This window comes from Asparagus officinalis, chromosome 7 (assembly GCF_001876935.1).
Source record: "Asparagus officinalis chromosome 7, Aspof.V1, whole genome shotgun sequence".
In the NCBI taxonomy this organism is placed as follows: domain Eukaryota; kingdom Viridiplantae; phylum Streptophyta; class Magnoliopsida; order Asparagales; family Asparagaceae; genus Asparagus; species Asparagus officinalis.
This window is the reverse complement of record NC_033800.1, coordinates 144,784,886-144,803,437: the sequence shown is the minus strand read 5'-3', so window position 1 is coordinate 144,803,437 and position 18,552 is coordinate 144,784,886. Positions and strand designations below refer to the sequence as shown.

The following is an 18,552-nucleotide window of genomic DNA, read 5'->3' as shown; positions in this document are numbered from 1 at the left end:
AGAAAGTTCTAGGAACACCACAACAAATTTGAATCCTACTTTTGCAATCCATATAATTCGTAGAAAGACTCACACCATCAATCATCTTATCATTTAGGAACCAATCTCTCTGTATACGTGCACGAGTAGGGACGCAATCGAGGAATCTGCCCATCACTTTGCCTAACATCAAGCAAGTGCATCATAAAATTCCGAGTAGTGCTAGGGGACCCCAAATATGGGACCAGGGGGGGTGTCCTCTCTCCACTGCATGATACACTCAGGTGAGGTGTCCCCTCTCCACTGCATGATACACTGTTCATAAACAATGTATCATGCAGTGGGAATGGGGACACCTCACCTGTCCCCTCCCCCCGTCCCATATTTGGAGTCCTTTGGGCATTTCCCTAAAATTCCATCCGGTACAAGAGTTTCTTCCGTGACAATAGTTACTAAAAGTACCTCGTTCCAAGTGTCCCGGTAAAAAATATTTACTTTTATTTTCAAGATAACCTGAGTAATATCTTATTTGGTGACAATAATCAGAATCCATCCACACCGCAAGGATGTTACAAAGGTTACATGTAGAAAATGACCATATTTCATGAAAAACATCACAGAAAGCATCAAAAGAGAAAAGAAGAAAGGTATTCATAACTATTCAATAATTAAAAAAGGACCCGAATGGCCGGCAGACTCATTGTCCATAATATCTACAAATACATTACGTCTTCTATTAATACACAACAAAATTTCTCAAAATTAGAACCAATGGTGTATGAGCAACCCCGCACACTGTCCAGACTTCCATTGGATAAGGAATCTGCGAGCTGAACCCCCAGCTTCTTTTCTGCACGCATCAACACTTTCATCGATTGGACCTGTTTGAGAGAACAAAACAAGGAGAGAATCACAGGCAAACTTAGAAAAGGACAACGGGATCATAGTAAGGAAATTTCTTTTTCTTTTCTTTTTGGTAAATTGAACGGGGCCTTAGGCCGAAAGTAGTGGGGAAGTTTCTACTGTTAACTTCTATATTTGAGGCTAAAGCATTACCTGCTACTAGAATACAAAGCATCAACACAACAAGAGAATACCACATATGCTCATGTCAGCCAAGTTTACATTTCACCTCCTACCCGAGCCTCTACAATCCTCCTCTAGGGCTAGTGTGAGCATCTCTGTACAGAAGTGATCATCCGGTTTCAAGTGTAGAGCCTGCCACAATAAAATAAAATAAAATAAAAAGAGATTGCTTGGCGATGCTAGTTTTATCATGAATTCAAGGCTTCAGTACAATAAGAGATTTAATATTAAAGTAAAAGAGACGGTCCCTTGGACTCTAATAACTCTTTGCGGTCTCATGAGTACATCAGACATCGACAAGTACACAGGAGAATGGAGATGTGATTGCCACATCTTGTGAACTAACAGCTTTTACATAACAACAAAAAGACTGATACCAGCTTTTCCCCTAAAAAAATAAGATTTAAGGCAATTACGTAAAATTAGTGACATGAAGCACATAATAACTAACCTTGTGGTAGTATATAATTGCAGTATCCAAGTTATCCTGAGAACGGAGAACAGAAAGTTTAGAATGTTGACAACACAACATTGCTGGAACTAAATCTGAAAACGCCATTGTTATCATTTTGGCATTATCCATCTTCATAGATGATTTGGTGTATAACTTTAAACAATCATTTCAAGACAACCTTTCATCTTTTAAGTTTTATGAACACCAAGAGAAAAGACTATAATTACTAGAACAAAATGGAGAATAGCTTTGCAAGGGATATACCATCAGATGGTATGTGTAAGCGAGACCAGCATAGGTGCTCAAACTTCGAGCTGAAAGAGCCAACGCCTTCTCGTAATTGGAAATTGCTTTATGGTACATCCTGTTCAGATAAAACAAAAACTCTATTAGTCTTTAAGCTATAGAATAGACTAAGAAGCCGAAGTACTGAACTTTCTCCAGCAGCCTATAGTTGGTATTACGACCGAATGAATGCGATGAACATAGAAAGGAAAAGCTAAAAAAGATTGGTAAAGTGAGAGTGGCTACAAGTGTCTACGCGTATGCATGCGTATACATTGTTCATATTCACATATAGAAGTCTAAGAAAGAGATAAAAATCTAAAATCAATTGAATAAATTTGATATTTCCACCAAAAAATTGATAAATCAAATGTAGACATACTTTAGCTTTCTCTGTGCATGAGCAAGATTCACCAAAGTTGGTTCCCACACTTCACTAAGTGAAGATGCAATATGAGCCAAAGTCCTCTCAAACCACTGAATGGCTTTTTGATAACTACAAGCATGGGTAAACAAACAAAACAATCACAAGTTAAAGTCATAAAACCAAAAAATCACCACTAAGATACCCACATTCATCAAAAAATCACCACTAAACAGATACTAATAGTGTCATCAAAAAATCACCACTAAAAAGATAGTAATATTTTTATCAAAAAATAACTTAAGCATATCAACAATTTTGCCACCTCAAATAAGTGTGGAAGCCTACAGGGTTAGAAAGATACCAAGATAAAAACATCTATTACAACTTCTGCCTAGAAGTACATGAATATAGAAATTTAGATTAACAATATTAAGCATAGCAGAGGCAAAGGACATTTCAGATGTTTATTTTATATATAGTCAGGTTGGGGAAGCATGTCTAATATACAATTGATGAAGCATTGTCAGTACACATAGAGAAGATCTACCCGTTCGGAGCAAATAGTTTGTTCAGAACAGGCTTCTGAGCCCACATCCATGCGCATACAGACAAGCATGTCAAAAAAGTGTATGTAAAATGTGTATGCATGTGTGTGCTAGGTATCAAAGAGCCAGCGACCTGCTTCACTAATAAAGTAGGAGATCGGATAAAGAGAAATCTCAGGTTCATGACCCAGCTACAACCTTTGTTTTGACAAAAAAAGAAAGAAAACGAAAAATAAGTATCTAAGCATCTATGAGTATATATTATGTGAAAATGTATTCATATGGCTACATATCATGCCCATGTGACATTCCTAAATGAATATTCAATAAAAAAATGGCTTCCAGAAAGACCTAATAATAAAAGAAAATTGCGACCCAAATAGTAAGTATTATTAGCTTATAGTGGCCATCAAGCATAATTTAAAAGAGGTCAATGGTCTTACTCCTTCGTATGATACGCAACAACTCCAAGTTCGTTATATACCAAAGGATCTGAAGGACATATTGTTTTTGCCTGCAGAAAAAACTAAAGCAGAGGAAGCATTTTCAGCATACAGCTGCTTCATTTGAAGCTTAATGGATAACTGTTTTTATTACTTTGACAAGAATAGTAAGCTAGTATTGGTTTATTTGAATCAAAATTGGTAATAGGAAAGGGATTCCAAAATATAATTTGATCATATAAAAGCACTCTGAGCATCAAAAGGACTTGTTTAATATGAGATATTTCGATACTTAAATCTCAGAGGAAGTTTTATCAAGTGAATAGGATGCATGAAAGAAGCAAGTCCGTCACAACTCCTGAAAACTGGAAATAATAATATGTTTTAAAAGACTGATAAAAAGAAAGGGATAGTTAAGATAATTGGGACGGACTATGAAGAAATCAGACTCGTAAGCAAGGTTGCTGATAGCGGATCGCGGCGCGTCGCGGCGAGGTACCGCTAAGGCTATATCGGGCTATTGCGGCGAAATCGCGGCAAATAGCGCACAGTCAAATAGCGGTCAAATTTAAATATATTTAAATATCCTAAATAATAAAAAAATTCATTAAAAAATCTAAAAATTCAATTAGTTGTAAATTTCTTGTATTATCAATAAATAACAATTAATAAGCTTGTTGTATGAATGAAACTATGAAGAAATTCAAGAAATATAGCATCATAATATGTGTGATAGCGGGTTTAGCGGGTTTAGCCGCTTTTAACAACAAAAATCCGCTTTTAACCGCGAAAATCCGCTTTTAACCGCGAAAACCCGCTTTTAACCCGCTAAAATCCGATTTTACGCGCTATTCGAATGAATAGCGGATTTTCCCGCTTAAGCCAGCCGCGAAACCCCTACGCGTAGCGCTGAAGGGCCGCGACCGCTATTCGCGCCGCTATAGCCCCGCTATTGGCCGCTATTTACAACACTGCTCGTAAGTGCAGTTGTAAAAGCAAAATATGTTAAAACAATAGCAGATTCTACAGACAAAGAAGAGTTTAGAGAACTCCAGATAGTTATGATTTAAATCACACAGTAAAAGATTTCATGAAAAAATCATGCACTGAAAACTAATGATACCTGCTCTGCGAGTTTGAAATTATGTGTTCGCATGTATTCCATCCCAGTATATAATATAGGTAAGTGACAGCTGCAAATATCAGAACCACCACAAATTGTAGATACAAATATTATCTATCAAAATGCAAGATTTAGAATAAAGCCTAAACACGAAATTTGTCTGCAAGAAAGAATTATCAACCAAGAAAGTTTGCACTGCAAAATCAACACAAATTCACTGAATAATTTTAATCGAGTGGCACAAATATAACATGCAATCAGCAGTAGCAATGTGGAAAGGTGTTCTCCATTCTTTTCATGTGAGAAAATTTTCTACCTAAAATTACAACTGTTCAAATATGCCCCATAATTTCTAATAAGGTTGAAACTAGTATTCAAATCACTAGTGGTAACCTTCAAAATATAGCAAAACAAATAAATCAAAGAATGGAATCCTTTTGATCATGTGCGCATTAAAGGAAACAAAATGAACAATGTATAACACAATAGCTACTCTATCACCTGACAGATACAATGCATTCAAAAAACAGGCAGTTTAAATGTTGTAGATGGTGATAGACTATTTGGAATGAAAAAATTAAGCTGGCCCATCTTGTAAATTGCACCTATATAAGTATAAATGTACAAAGTGCTCCAAACATCATGATGATGTTGGCAACAACAATGACCATAGTAACAATGATGATGATTATATTTTTCTATAAAATTGGTACAGACTACGGCAGAGTACTAAATTGCAAGCTACAGTTTTATCACAAGTGGCTGACTAGGACCCTAGATAATAACCTGGCAAAATAAATTGTGCACATACCCACAACATTTAGGCCAGAGGCAACATGATGTCAGAAAGCATGCGTAAACAGATTTTCTGCATATATGTATAGTTAAATCTAACTCACACACATGCACTACTCATTTTCCATGTGTGCCTATGTGTGTGTATGTTTCTGTATGTGTGTGGGCTGTTGCATTTGTGGATGGATGCGTGCACGTGTGTGCTTGTATGTGTGTGTGTGTGCACGCACACGCACGTGTCGGTGTGCGCATGTGCGTGTGTGCATGCATGCATGCATGCATGTGTGTGTCTGATGTCAACACATTAATATATCAGAAGGTAAATCCACAAAATTGATTCTGTTACCTATCTGTTAATTTTTAAATCATGTCACACACAAGAAACGATTAGCTCCAATATAAAATACATGAAAAGTTAGTAAAAGATACTATGTTCAGAACTGCCAGTAACAAAATACCCTGGATATAAGCGAGCTGCAGTCCGATATGAAGACATTGCTTGATCACTCTCTTGTTGGGATGCATATGAATTTCCCAAACCTATCCAAGCAGGCGGAAATGTTCCATCCAGGTTTGTAGCCTTACTGCACAAAGAGTTCTAATTAAGGTGAAAGGAAATAGACAAGGAATTGATTTTTTTTTTTTACTCAGACAAAATTGAAATTGGCTGGTTAAAGGGATTTTTTCTCCGCGTTGTCAAATAGGCAAAACAGATAAGAACATGCATTTTACTACCCTACAAAGTGTATCCAACGAGTTTGGAACCTCGTAGAGGAGCTTAGCCACCCAGGTCTCTGTTAAGATTTTCAGGCCAAATGTTTACTCAGAGAAAAATAAATATATAAATAATATGACAACAGAAGGATCTAGCATTGGTTTTGCATTTGTCCAACTGTCCAGCATGTAATATTGTAGCGAATAAAACAAAAATCAGTGGAGAACAAGTTCACTTTTGTCTAAAGTCATACCACAATCAAAATTCTTAGATCAAACAACTCATGCCTAGTGAAGTCTTTGGGAGAATAGAACGTTGTTGATCAAATTAAGTACTAGCGACAAATGGATTAGGAGGCATTTCAGTCATCAGCATCAGAAAAGAAAAAAAAGAAAAGAAGTAAAAACTAATTAATGGAATGGAAGGGTATATAGTGTAAATGACTAATAAGCGCTATTAGTGAAAATGTCTTCAGAGTAAATGTCTCATAATTTACAAAGTAAGTGCAATAATTTCCTCCAAGAAAAGAGATAAATACACCTTAATGATAGAGAGATTTACCAAAAATGTCTTCGTGCTTGGTCATACTTTTTAATGCAGAAGTAATAGCATCCAACGGCAAACCAAGAAAGAGCTCTAAAAGACAAGAAAACTAGATCCAGTCAGAAAGAAAAAGGAGAGAAAATGAAGAAACACAGCATAAAAGGGAGGGGGATAAGAAAAGCTAACTAGCTATGACAACAAGAAAATGAGATAAATTGGTAAATTATATCAAGCATATCACTTGAAAATCTATGAAGTATGAACTATAATTCCTTTTCTTCAATAAAAGTGAACTAATTTTATTAATAAGTATCAGCAGATAAAGTAAAAGTGAAAACCAACAAATGCCACTGCGCCTCACAGCCACTACCTACCAGTTCTATTCCACAACATACGCGACAAAATTTATTTGTAACCATATTCTCCTCGAGATTGCAGTTGTAACGCAACAGACCAGAAACCGAACCCGCTTCCTTATTAGCCTTAAGGGTTACCTTATAAGTTTAAAATACTAACAGCCACAGGTACATGGTCCGCGTCCAACTTGCAGCACCACACATACATGATGATAAAACAAAAAAATGTAAACAAAACAGATTTCTAACTCATGTATAGCATGGATGCTTATGTTAACTTGAATTTCCACAAAAATATTAGTAAAAAAAAGGCAACAATGTAATTAGATTGAATTAAATGGATCATGATATTTAGTCATAACTGAATAACTAACACCATGCATTCATCAGCTTAATTGTGAACTCCACTGTCTGAAGCACCAAATCTTGCTTGAATGAGTGAAACAACTAGAGAACACACAAGGCTATCAAGTACTTACTTTTGAGGATAATCCTTCACCAGATTGCCAGCCATAACATAGAGATCGTTAGAATGGCCAAGCTCCATAGCAGCTACTAAATAGATTAAGGTGCATTTAAGATGGAAAGGATCTCTGGCTAGTAACCTGAATTTTTTATAGAAAAGGGAAGAAACACAGAATCACTTATAATTAATACAAAAAAGGTAGACTATTGCTTGGAAATTACTAATAAACTTACGTAGAAACAAGTTCAAAACACTTTTGATACTCTCCACACTGATGGTAATATTCAGCTTTGCAAACCAAGAGGTCTGTGTTGTTTTTCAGTGCCAAAGAAGACGAAGATGAAGAAGGAATGCCACTAGTATCTCTCTCAAGTTCTGCAAATTTTGCTTCTACAACATTTTCTTTGTCATGCTAAAGAGTGCAAGAAACAAATTGGTCACTAAAATGGATGTGTGAATAATGATAAAAAAATTACCAACACTATTTTCTTCACTATCATGAACATGCTCTCTGTACTCAATACCTTCTTTATTAAACATGAATAAAATGTTGACAGCCATCCATCGTCTTTCCCAAATTGCAGAGATGCTAACAAGCTTAATTCTGAAACAAAACATTATGCCTAGATCATTTAGGGCTGGGTTTTGAAATGAGAAAAATATTTATATGTTGTAAGATCTAAGAGAAAACATGTTTCATAGCCAAGTATATTGTTTAAAGCATTCCTTATTACGTAAAAGCCAACCACTGGTACTTGGAATCGAACACCCACTAAATCACAAAAAACCCACACGTAGTCCTAGGGGAAGGTGCCACCCCCAACCAATGAAGGATAAGGTGTGGAAAGACTTAAATAAAGGAAGAATGAACTTTATCCAGAAATGATCTGCATCAAATAAATTATCGATACACAAGTTGACAAATAGGAGATCCTTTCAGCAGATTGAACCTGAAGATGACAAATTAATAAACCTAAAGTGATGCATATCAAACTTAAAACTCATGCAGCTAACCTGTAAAAAATTCACTACAGTTGGAAACAACAAAAATTTCCATTACGTTAGAATTCTGATCACAACCTAGGAAATGGACGAGAAGCTTGAAAAAGCTGAAAACCATTAGCAAAAAGTGAAACAACCTTTTTGGCAATTATTAAGATTTGTTGGCTTAAGTAGGTGAGATTTCTCAGATACAAAAATACATCTTGCATTGAAATGGAACATTACAAGGAAGAACAATGAAAATATTCCACCTAAATTATTGGAGCAAGGCCTTATAATTCCATTTGGACATGGGACACAGGTTTCAAGTGTCCGAAAGTGGGCAAGATGACAACTTTTATGCTAAAGGATGGGGTTTATGGATATTATATGTTAAGCGTATGTGCATGTGCATGTGCATGTGCATGTGCATAGGGCATTTGTATGATATTTATTTCAATTACTCCCTTGAGTTATTCTAGATATTCTAAACCTCGTTCTTCAACTATGATGATTTTCAAAATGTCTAAGCTAAGTGTCATGTCCAAATGTCCAATGTGGAAATTTTGTAAAAATGGTGTGAATTGGTAATAGTCAACAGGATGTTTTCCATCCAAATAACATTTTTACCCCATGCTCAAACACACCAAGCTACAGACTTTCCATGTTTCCTAAAAGTACTTGAGTGTACTGAAACTATCACATGGCAGACACCTTTCTAGTGCGTACGTACACGCGCAAAGGCATGCTCACTGCACAACATGCGCGCACAGGAGAGAGAGAGAGAGAGAGAGAGAGAGAGAGAGAGAGAGAGAGAGAGAGAGAGAGAGAGAGAGAGTCCACATTGTATAACTTTATATCATTATGATTTAAAACATCTACATTGCTTCATAATACCTTCCTCACAAGTTAGCATGTGATTGTCAACCAAACATTCCAAAGCCTGCAAGATATTGAAAATACAAAAGTATTAGAGAAAGCAATATTTTCTGGTTGATAAAGAAAGACAAATTTGCAGTCCACTATCCTCGAGAGGGATACAATCTCCCCTCCCTTAATCACATCTTGAGGGAAAAGACAAAGGAAAAAAACAAGAACTGATTTGTAAATTAATTCTAAATATGAGAAAACCTAACAAGTTTAGGTACAAAATTCCTAAAAGACGCATGGACTCTATTAGAGTAGTTTTATGCAGCAGCAAAAATTCAACAGTGCTACAACAATGGGATGCAGAAAAAAAAGGAAAGAACAGGTGTGGGTCTGAAAATTTAACAGTGCTACAACATTGGATGGGGAAACAAACAAAGGAAAGAAAAGAAAGAAAAGGTGTGGGTCTCATGCTCCTTTCCATTTGGAAAATCCTCCACAACCTTAAGAACAAGTTCTTTCACTGGCTTCAAATTTCTTGCGAGGACTGCAAGTGGATGAGGTTTGATTGAATCCTACCATATCTACCTAAGCAGAGGAAGGATTTGGATCTCAACATGATCTGGCTATCTCAAAATTGGGATTCATTTCTTAGATAGGTGCTCAGATCAAAATTTTCCTTGATCTCTTAATTTAAACTTTGGACTCTTTAGCTACATGAGCTGTGGGAACAGGCACATTCTTCAACATTCATTATAACTTTGCATCATCAAGTTGCAATCACTAAAACGGTTGTGAGCAAAAGTTAAACGTATAGGATCATACATGAACTAGATTTAGAAAGATTTAATTTGTATTTCCAGCCATAATAGCGTACACGATTTAAGTGAGATATTAAATGAATCAACTCCCCAGATATCCATATTTGGTCCATCTAGTTATCCATATATGGCCCATCTATCATTCAGCATGTTAAACGGTTGCATGTTAGATGAAATAAATATAGGAATATTCAAATTCAGTCAGGTATGGCCAGCCCAAGGGCAGGACCTGCCTTTTAGCTTGCATTTAATCCCTTAAATGCCTAAATGGCAGGTGCATTAATCATACAAAACAGATTATTATATAGCTTCAGAAAGTCCAATTGAATTGCTTCAGTAATAAATATACACTTATACCCTTCACTGTTACACATCTAAATAACTATAGCGTCTCAATACCAATTTGAAGGATATGATTTGCTATCAATTGTGTAAGAAACAGATTTAAAACCAGAAGCATGACAGTATATAACTAGACAAAGCCGTCTTACTGCAAATAAACATGACACAAGAAGTCTGCACATAAAGTAAGAATGTCTATAACCTGTTTGCATTTCACAACTCGATTATGAGTCCACATGTAGGATCAAAATGATTATTAACAACATGTTCAGTACCAAATGGGGTCGTGTGGTAACTAAATATTTAAACCACATAGGTCAAGGATCAAGGTAAGGTATTACAGGTGTTTGGATACTAACTACTAAGCTTATAGCAAAAGCTATTTCCAAGAAGAAAAACAACGACGGCCAGAAGCACATAACTAGCTAAGGCATGCATAATGCCCATTTTTAGCTGCCAAGATTAGACTAATTGCTCAAGCAGATGTGTAAATGCTGCAAATTGGGTTATGTTGTATAGCGCAAAATGAATGCGATTCTAACATATATTGTTATCTAGTATCTACATTAGTCACTTAACCATCCAAGTTTCAGGAAACTTAGAAGAATGATAATAGTTGAAAAGGTTAATATCTACTTGAGCCATAGGAGGGGTCTCAAGCCGCCAAGGAAACATACTTGGGACTATTACCTAGCTTCCCTTCAGTTGCCTTCTACAGGGAGTTCACGTAGTTATGTAGGCTATTGAGGTTGATATCAATCATGAGTTTTGTCATTTCCCAACCTAGCCTGCTTAACTTGGGTCTTCCTATAGCTCACTGCATTTTGACAAAACGGCTTAAAGAAGAGAATTAATTAAGTATACACAGCAGAGCATATAGCTTTATCAAAGATTTGAGAAAATCTTACAACTGACTATTAACCTGGCATAATAAGATAAAAAATCTTGATGAAACTAACAACAAGAAAGGGTTTGTCATAAATCCTAGAAGGTCAATTGCTGCGCAGAGAAATCTATGTTCTTCCGTTTAACCTTTAATGTCATGTAGTCAAATACGACTCTCATAAAGAAATCAAAGGAGAATTATTTGAATTGTGGACTCTCATGCTATGTAATATAAAGAACAATTTATAAGCATTTTAAGGAAGGAAGTTCTTGCTTATGATTCTTCTGCTAAACTACGCTTATGATTCTTCTGCTAAACTACAAGGAAATCTTATACATCTGCATCACTTCGAAGTTCCAACCACAGCAATCAATGATGATACTCTAGAAATGAAGTTTCTACAAAATTTACCATATCTACATACCTCATAACATAAGGGGTCAGCCTTAATAGCCGCCTTGTACCTTTTAAGCACAAAAAGAAAAATATAAGCAACAGACACCTCAGAAAAATGAAAAATATCATGCATAATTAAATGCAAAAATCAACTCAATAAACAACTCAACTTCAAAAAACAAGACACTGTTCCGTATTCTCAAAGCCTCAACTTGAAATTCATGATAAACATAAGAGATGAAGATAAAATTCTGGTACTGAATCAAATGTTCTAAACCAAAAGCTACCTGACACTGGGTGTCAGGAGTTGCACATGGAAACAGTATGCAAGTAGGTTTTGAGTTTGTGTGGCAGGCAACAGAAGTTTCTTGTAATCAGTTATATCTTTATATACACTAATTATTATATATGCTTCATTTATAATACAGTTAAACAAGGAATGTTCAGTGTGATGCTTCCTAAAAACTCAGAAAAGGTGATGTACGAAACTAACGATATACTCTCATTCTAAAGATGCTGTGATGCAGGTATTAATCGCCTTTCCTACTGAAAAATAGATAACCGTTGCATATTGAGAACACATAAGTGTTTGTAACTAGCTGAAGTGATCCATGAGAGAGAGATACCACCCAACTGCTTGAAGCTATAAGCATAAAAACTACTGAAACGATTAAAAAAATAAAACACTATTTTTCACAAAAATCATCAGCAAACGTGAAGAGAGGAAAATCATTTGAACTGAATAAAGAGAATAACCAAATCTAACTATCCTCAGTGCTGATGAATAAAGAAATATTATCAGTCACCATAATCGAGCTAGAGCACGATTTTGCAGAGCTTCGTACGCCTTGCCACGCAAATAACATATGGCCGACATGATCTACTAATAAAAAATGACAAAGTCAGTAATTCAGTCTCAAAAACAATGATATAAGATTGCAAAATGAAAAAAAAATCCTACATTTATTTCATGATCCTCACTATCTTTATCCAAGTACATCCCCCTGCCACACTCCTGATCCTGAACATTCCCGTGCTCATCCACTTTCGCATCCCCAAGCATAACCAAACACTGGTGCCAATCTTTCAATTCCTCCTAATTAAGCAAAAAAAACAACAGTCAACAAGATTTCAATCTTGATATATGCCTTAAGCTGAGTTGCAACCTAAAACAGTTTTTTTAAAGTAATTTGCAAATTTACAATTCCATAGGACTCGAATGTAAAAAGTAACAGTACACAAGTGAGCTACAGGCTGACTATTGAACTTTTTCCCTCCCCGAGTAATCCAATTATTGAACTGTCTTAGCTTTTGCACAAATCCCTTGTTTAGTACTCATTAAGAGCATCTCCAAGAGATCCCTTGGATGTCCCTTAATTTAGGCGGAACTTTAAGGAAGGGGTTGGTTCTCCTCCAATGGTCCCCCTTAAAAGTACCCTACCCCTTAATTAATTATGTTTAGTTTTTAAATTTTATAGATTATGATTTAATTAAATATGTAGTTTATTTATAAATGAATAAATAATTAAATATTAATAACTAAAAATAATTAATTAATTAATTTAAATTAAGAAATTACCTTATATAATCATTAAATTAATTAATCATATTAAAATTTAATTAACTTAATTAAATTAACTATACATTAACTTAATTATATTAATAACTAAAAAATATTAATCAAATTAAATTAACTATACATTAACTTAATTATATTATTTTAAACTAACTATTTATTAACTAAATTTAATTAACTATAAATTAACTCTAAAATAAAATATATTAATATAAAATTATAAGGGGAAGGTTAAGGGACTTTAACCTTCCCCTTAATTGGATGAGGAAGTTAAGGGACATGAGGTTGAAGGGGAAATTTTTCGGCCCGTTGGAGCTCATCTCCCCTAAAAATCCCCAAATTTAGCTAAGGGGCCGGATTTTTCCGGCCCCTTGGAGATGCTCTAAGGGTAAATTAAACTAGACCCCAAGAACTTTCAGTGTTTTGTAGTAAACCCCCAAAAAATTTTCAAAATTGCAATAAATCCCCAATAACTTTTGGAATTGTTGAAAACTCCCCCAATAAATTTCCGCATTTTTGCAGATAACCCCATAAACTAGAACCAGGGAACAACATATAACGACATTTTGAAAGTCATTGAGGGTTTTGTGTAACTTATCCAAAACCTATTGGGGATTTTCTGCAAGAGGGGGCTATTGGGGGTTTATTGTGATTTTGAAAGTAATTGCGGTTACTACAAAACGATTAAAGTTATTGGGGGTCTAGTGTAATTTACCCTTAAAATGTCTTATCTTTTCGACAAATTCCTTCTTTTAGTAGTTATCAATTGCCAATTTCTACATTATTCTCCTAGCTATCAACAATATCAAGAGCTAGGGTTAGGGTTTCTTACAAGGCATTTGGCGGCCAGATACCGAACCCGTAGATCTCTCAGCACGATCTGAGACGAGTTGAGGACGTGGAGAGCTCGGCGGTGCTGGCGGCGAGGAACAGGGCCTGGCCTGCCATGTAGACGTCGGCGGGGTCGCCTGGTGGCGGCGGCGACCTTATCGGAGAAGAAGATGGCGGCGGAGTAGAGATGCTTGCTCAAGCTATCGCGGACCACCGCTCGGAGTCTCTCGACCGCTTCCTCCTTCATCGTCGTTGGCGGGGTTTTTCTTTATTTCTCTTTTTTTTAATTTATTTATTTGGGGGAGGATGAAGTTGAAATGAGAGGGAAATGGGGAGAGATTTGAAGGGGTTTTTTGGATTTTAGGGTTTTACGTCGGAGCGATTGGGTGGGTAGGGGTTGCGGGGCCCAGTGGGCTATTTTATGTTTTGGGCTGGGTGGCCCATAGATGAAAATCAGGTAAATATCATTTACTGGATAACTATCGGATAAAATAAGTTTTTGCTACTGCTGAATTACATGTATTATTAGTGGGGGAATTGCTTAATTGTATGTGCCATTCGGAGGGAAAATGAATTAAATATGGACATCTCACAAGAAAGAGAGATGCATGCATTTTTTTTTTTTTAATTTTTGAAAAACAAAATTTCATTTCTCATGCCAAAGAGTCTTTTGGATTGGGAATTAGAGATCCTTGAAAGTATATACTGTAAAGACTAGCTTTTTTAATAAGTAATAATAATAATAATAATAATTGAAGGTAACCTTGGATCCAATGAAATGAAAATCTCTCTAACCAAAAAATGTTGGGCTCTGAAGCCTCCATTTGGGGTCCGAGGAAACACTAAATCGTTGAGTGAGAAGGTCACACAAACACAAAATTAACAGCACGAACACAAATAATAAATTTTACGTGGTTCGGCAAGTTGCATACGTCCAAAGGGTAAGAAGGGAATGAGTTTTCACTAATAGAGAAGAGAGTACAAATAGAGATTACAAAATCACTCAAAATCTCTCAAACAAAGCTCTCAAATCTCTCACACAAACCCCAAACAAATTGCTCAGAAAACTCTCTTTTCTGTGCACCAAATAACCTCTTTTCAACCTTGCTCAAACCCTAAAAAAATATGTTTCAATATATATCAAAGCACAAACCAAATCAGAACAGGAAACTAAAAACAGGCCCAAACCCGATTGGCGGTCGACGTCAGAAAACATCACGGTCGACAGACCAGAAAGACAGAAACAAAAAATCGATTATAGAGTTTGGTGGTCGACCGTCGAAATCGTCGCGGTCGACCAGCCAAAAATCCAGAACCTATACCAAGTCGTGCACGTTTCTGGTCGACCACCACTTGTCTCGCGGTCGACCGAACAGCACCAAAAATAATTCTTGCGTTGTTTTTCTTGTTCTTCTCAACTGTTTTCGCCGTTTCTACAATTCTCCACCTCGGTGAAGTTTTTTCAAAACTGAGCCGACACCAACCAAACCAAACATCCCACTTGTTACGTCCAGTACGAAGTGAAATTAATTCACGATAACAGACTCAATCCACAACAAGTCGAGAACCCAAACGAGAATGCGAACAAACACCAAAATATCGGTATCAACTCATTAAACTGGTTGTATCAAAATGACTATCTACGTATCCTCTTGTCCAAGGAATCAAGCGATTCAAGCCTCACGTAGTACACCCAAATGGTCGTAAAAGACCTCAATCAACTAGAAGGATTCTCAATTCTTTACCAACTTCACGATCATCACCAACAAATCTGCAGCTAATAACATTCCTAATGGCCTCAAAGTGAAAAGATAAACTCTCTTCCAAACTTGCATCTCTCCACATCAAATCTGTCTTGCAGCTTAACCCCTCAACCCTATATGTAGAAGAAACACAATTACCAAACACCTCCACCTGAGGTGAACCAACGACCATAGCCCAATCTGAACTGTGTCCACCTACTGCACTCGATTCATGATCTTCAAACTCGTCATCTATATCCACACCAACATGATTCTCAATCTGTATCACCTCAGCTGGATTCTCAAACGATACAGAACGATCTGGAGAACGTGGAGTAATCTCCATCCAATGTGAATCAGCATTACTCTCCACCTACCGTGATATACCAGTGATCTGTCTAGCACTCTCCACCTGCTGAGAGTCAAAAATGACACTACTGCTTAGAACAATCTTCTTATCATCAGAGTCCCATAACTTGTAGCCAAACATACATCTGAATCCCAAATGTACACTCGGATCAAATTTCATATCCTTGATGTGATAATATGTTGGGCGCCCAAATATCCGAAGCAACCTAAATTCTGAAGCAACTCTAACAGACTCAAATACTCCAATCGCAGCAGATGGCAACCTACGAATAAGATGACTCAAATATATCAAAGCCTCAGTACTAAAACTCTTCTGCAAACTTCTGCTTGACATAAAACATCGATCTTCCTCCAGTAAGGAACAGCTCATCAAATCTGTCACATTATCTCGTTGCCCCAAAGTTTCATTTCCAATGAAGTATCTCAAACTGCCTTGAACTTGGCACAAATGCAGAAACAAATCTCTCTTGTACTTTCTGTCTGTCTTGGTCTCTATACACTTCTTCCACCAGTTGTTGACTACTTGGACTTCACTCAAACAGGACTTGGCTATAACCCAAAAATACCTAGAATAGTCTTCAACACAGAAAACCAAATACATATTACCTCTCAATGATGCCTCCTTGGAAGGCCCCCAAACGCCCATGTGAACACCATCTAGAAAGCCCTTAGCTCGGTGAATAGAAGTGTTAAACTTCACCTTGTTCTTCTTACTCACATCAATATGTTCACAGGTCTTCAATCTGCAGGTCAAAGCACCTCTCACCAATCCATGCACGAAGTCAACACTCGAATGTCCCAACCTCCTCAAACGCCACAGTCTAGCCAAATCAATAGAAGTCGTTGGCGCTCAACCTGTCACTGTACTTCCAGTCAAATAGTACAAGTTATTCTTCCTGATACACTTCATCACAATTATGGACCCCTTTGTGACCTTTAGAATTACATTCTCTAAGATCACCCTATATCATGTTGCCTTCAAAGTTCTAAGTGAAATGATGTTTTTCTCAACTGCGGAACGAATCTTACTTCCTTCAACTTCTTAGTCACCCCATCACACATCCTGATCCGAACTGTTCCAATACCATCAATAGGGTATTCATGATCATTGCCCATGAACATGACATCCCCTCTTTTCAACTCCTCAAAGCTAGAGAACCAATCTCTCCTAGGGCAAATATGGTATGAAGCACCTGAATCCAACATCCACTTTATAGATCCGGCATAACAAACTGATGGTAGTGTTGGGCATGATTAGCCCGAAGAATTCGAATCTGAATTGTCGTCACTAGCTTTGGCAACATTCACCTCCAAAACTTGTACGGCTTTCCCCTTATTCTTCACGGCTCTATCCTTTAACTTTGGGCATTCAGACATCCAATGTCTATCTTCTTTGCAAAAAGCACATTGATTTCTACCAACTAAAGGATGTGCTCCTCTAGACTACGATCTCTTATTTCGGTTTGGACTTTTCCCTCTTGCGGTCAATGCCTCTGCTATTGTATCATTAGAAGACTCCTTGTCCTTCTTCCTTTGCTGATAATTCACAAGAGCAGTGATAACCTCACTATACAAAAGAGATGTCTTTTCATTAATTAGGGTAAGAACGAATGTCTCATATTCCTCAACAGGAAAGGAACTAAAAAACAACAATGCCTTATCCTCATCCTCGATCACGACATCCACATTCACCAAAATCGTAAGAAGCTTCGTGTAGTTGTTCATGTGATCACTAATTGAGATTCTCTTCTTCAACTGGAAACGGTAAAGTCTCCTCTTCAAATGCAAGTGATTTTCAACACTCTTTGTCAATTACTTGCTTTCAAGAATCTCCCAAATCTTCTTTGCAGAAGTCTCACTGATCATATCATATTTTAGATCATGTGTTTAACAAGACCTAATGACACCACACGTCGTCTGATTCATCTTTTTCCTAACCTTTTTTCAATATCATTCGGCTTGCCATCTAATTCTAAAGTATCCTCTAAATTTTGCGCGTTCAACGCATCCAAAACCTCACATCTCCATAAATCAAAGTTGTTTGTGCTATTAAACTTCTCCACATCTATCTTTGTAGAGTGGATATTCAAACATTGAATAGTCTTCACGCCAGAAGTACCACTCTCAACACCCGATTCATCTTTTTTCCCAGCCATCTTCCTCAAAGTACCAACAAATTAATGTGGAACAAACTAAAAAATAGATCCAAACTAATAAAAGGTAGATTTTTTTACCAAAAAAACCCACCTTTATCTCCAATTGAAGTCCTCAAAGAGCTTCCAAAGCGATCTACTCCTCCACCAAACCCCAAGCGTAGCCTGAAGCTCTGATACCACTTGTTGGGCTCTGAAGCCTTTTTTTGAGGTCCGAGGAAACACGAAATCACCGAGAGAGAACGTCACACAAACACAAAATTAACAGCACGAACACAAACAACGAATTTTACGTGGTTCGGTAAGTTGCTTATGTCCACGAGGTAAGAAGGGGATGTGTTTTCACTAATAGAGAAGAGAGTACAAATAGATATTACAAAATCACTCAAAATCTCTCAAACAAATCTCTCAAATCTCTCATACAAATCCCA

At 36.7% G+C, this 18,552-nt stretch overlaps 1 protein-coding gene across 1 annotated transcript; it reads right to left on the bottom strand.

Annotated features, from left to right (window-relative positions):
* Positions 614 to 14,211, bottom strand: LOC109848685 (anaphase-promoting complex subunit 6). Its single transcript, XM_020418318.1, is given in 19 exon segments — positions 614 to 860; positions 1,036 to 1,197; positions 1,517 to 1,552; positions 1,784 to 1,883; positions 2,187 to 2,300; positions 3,160 to 3,242; positions 4,283 to 4,352; positions 5,536 to 5,661; positions 6,354 to 6,428; positions 7,171 to 7,296; positions 7,391 to 7,569; positions 7,682 to 7,761; positions 9,036 to 9,081; positions 11,479 to 11,518; positions 12,257 to 12,330; positions 12,412 to 12,546; positions 13,859 to 13,950; positions 13,953 to 13,995; positions 13,997 to 14,211. Coding segments are annotated over 18 exon segments (1,617 nt in total). The 5' UTR covers positions 14,105 to 14,211; the 3' UTR covers positions 614 to 860; positions 1,036 to 1,107.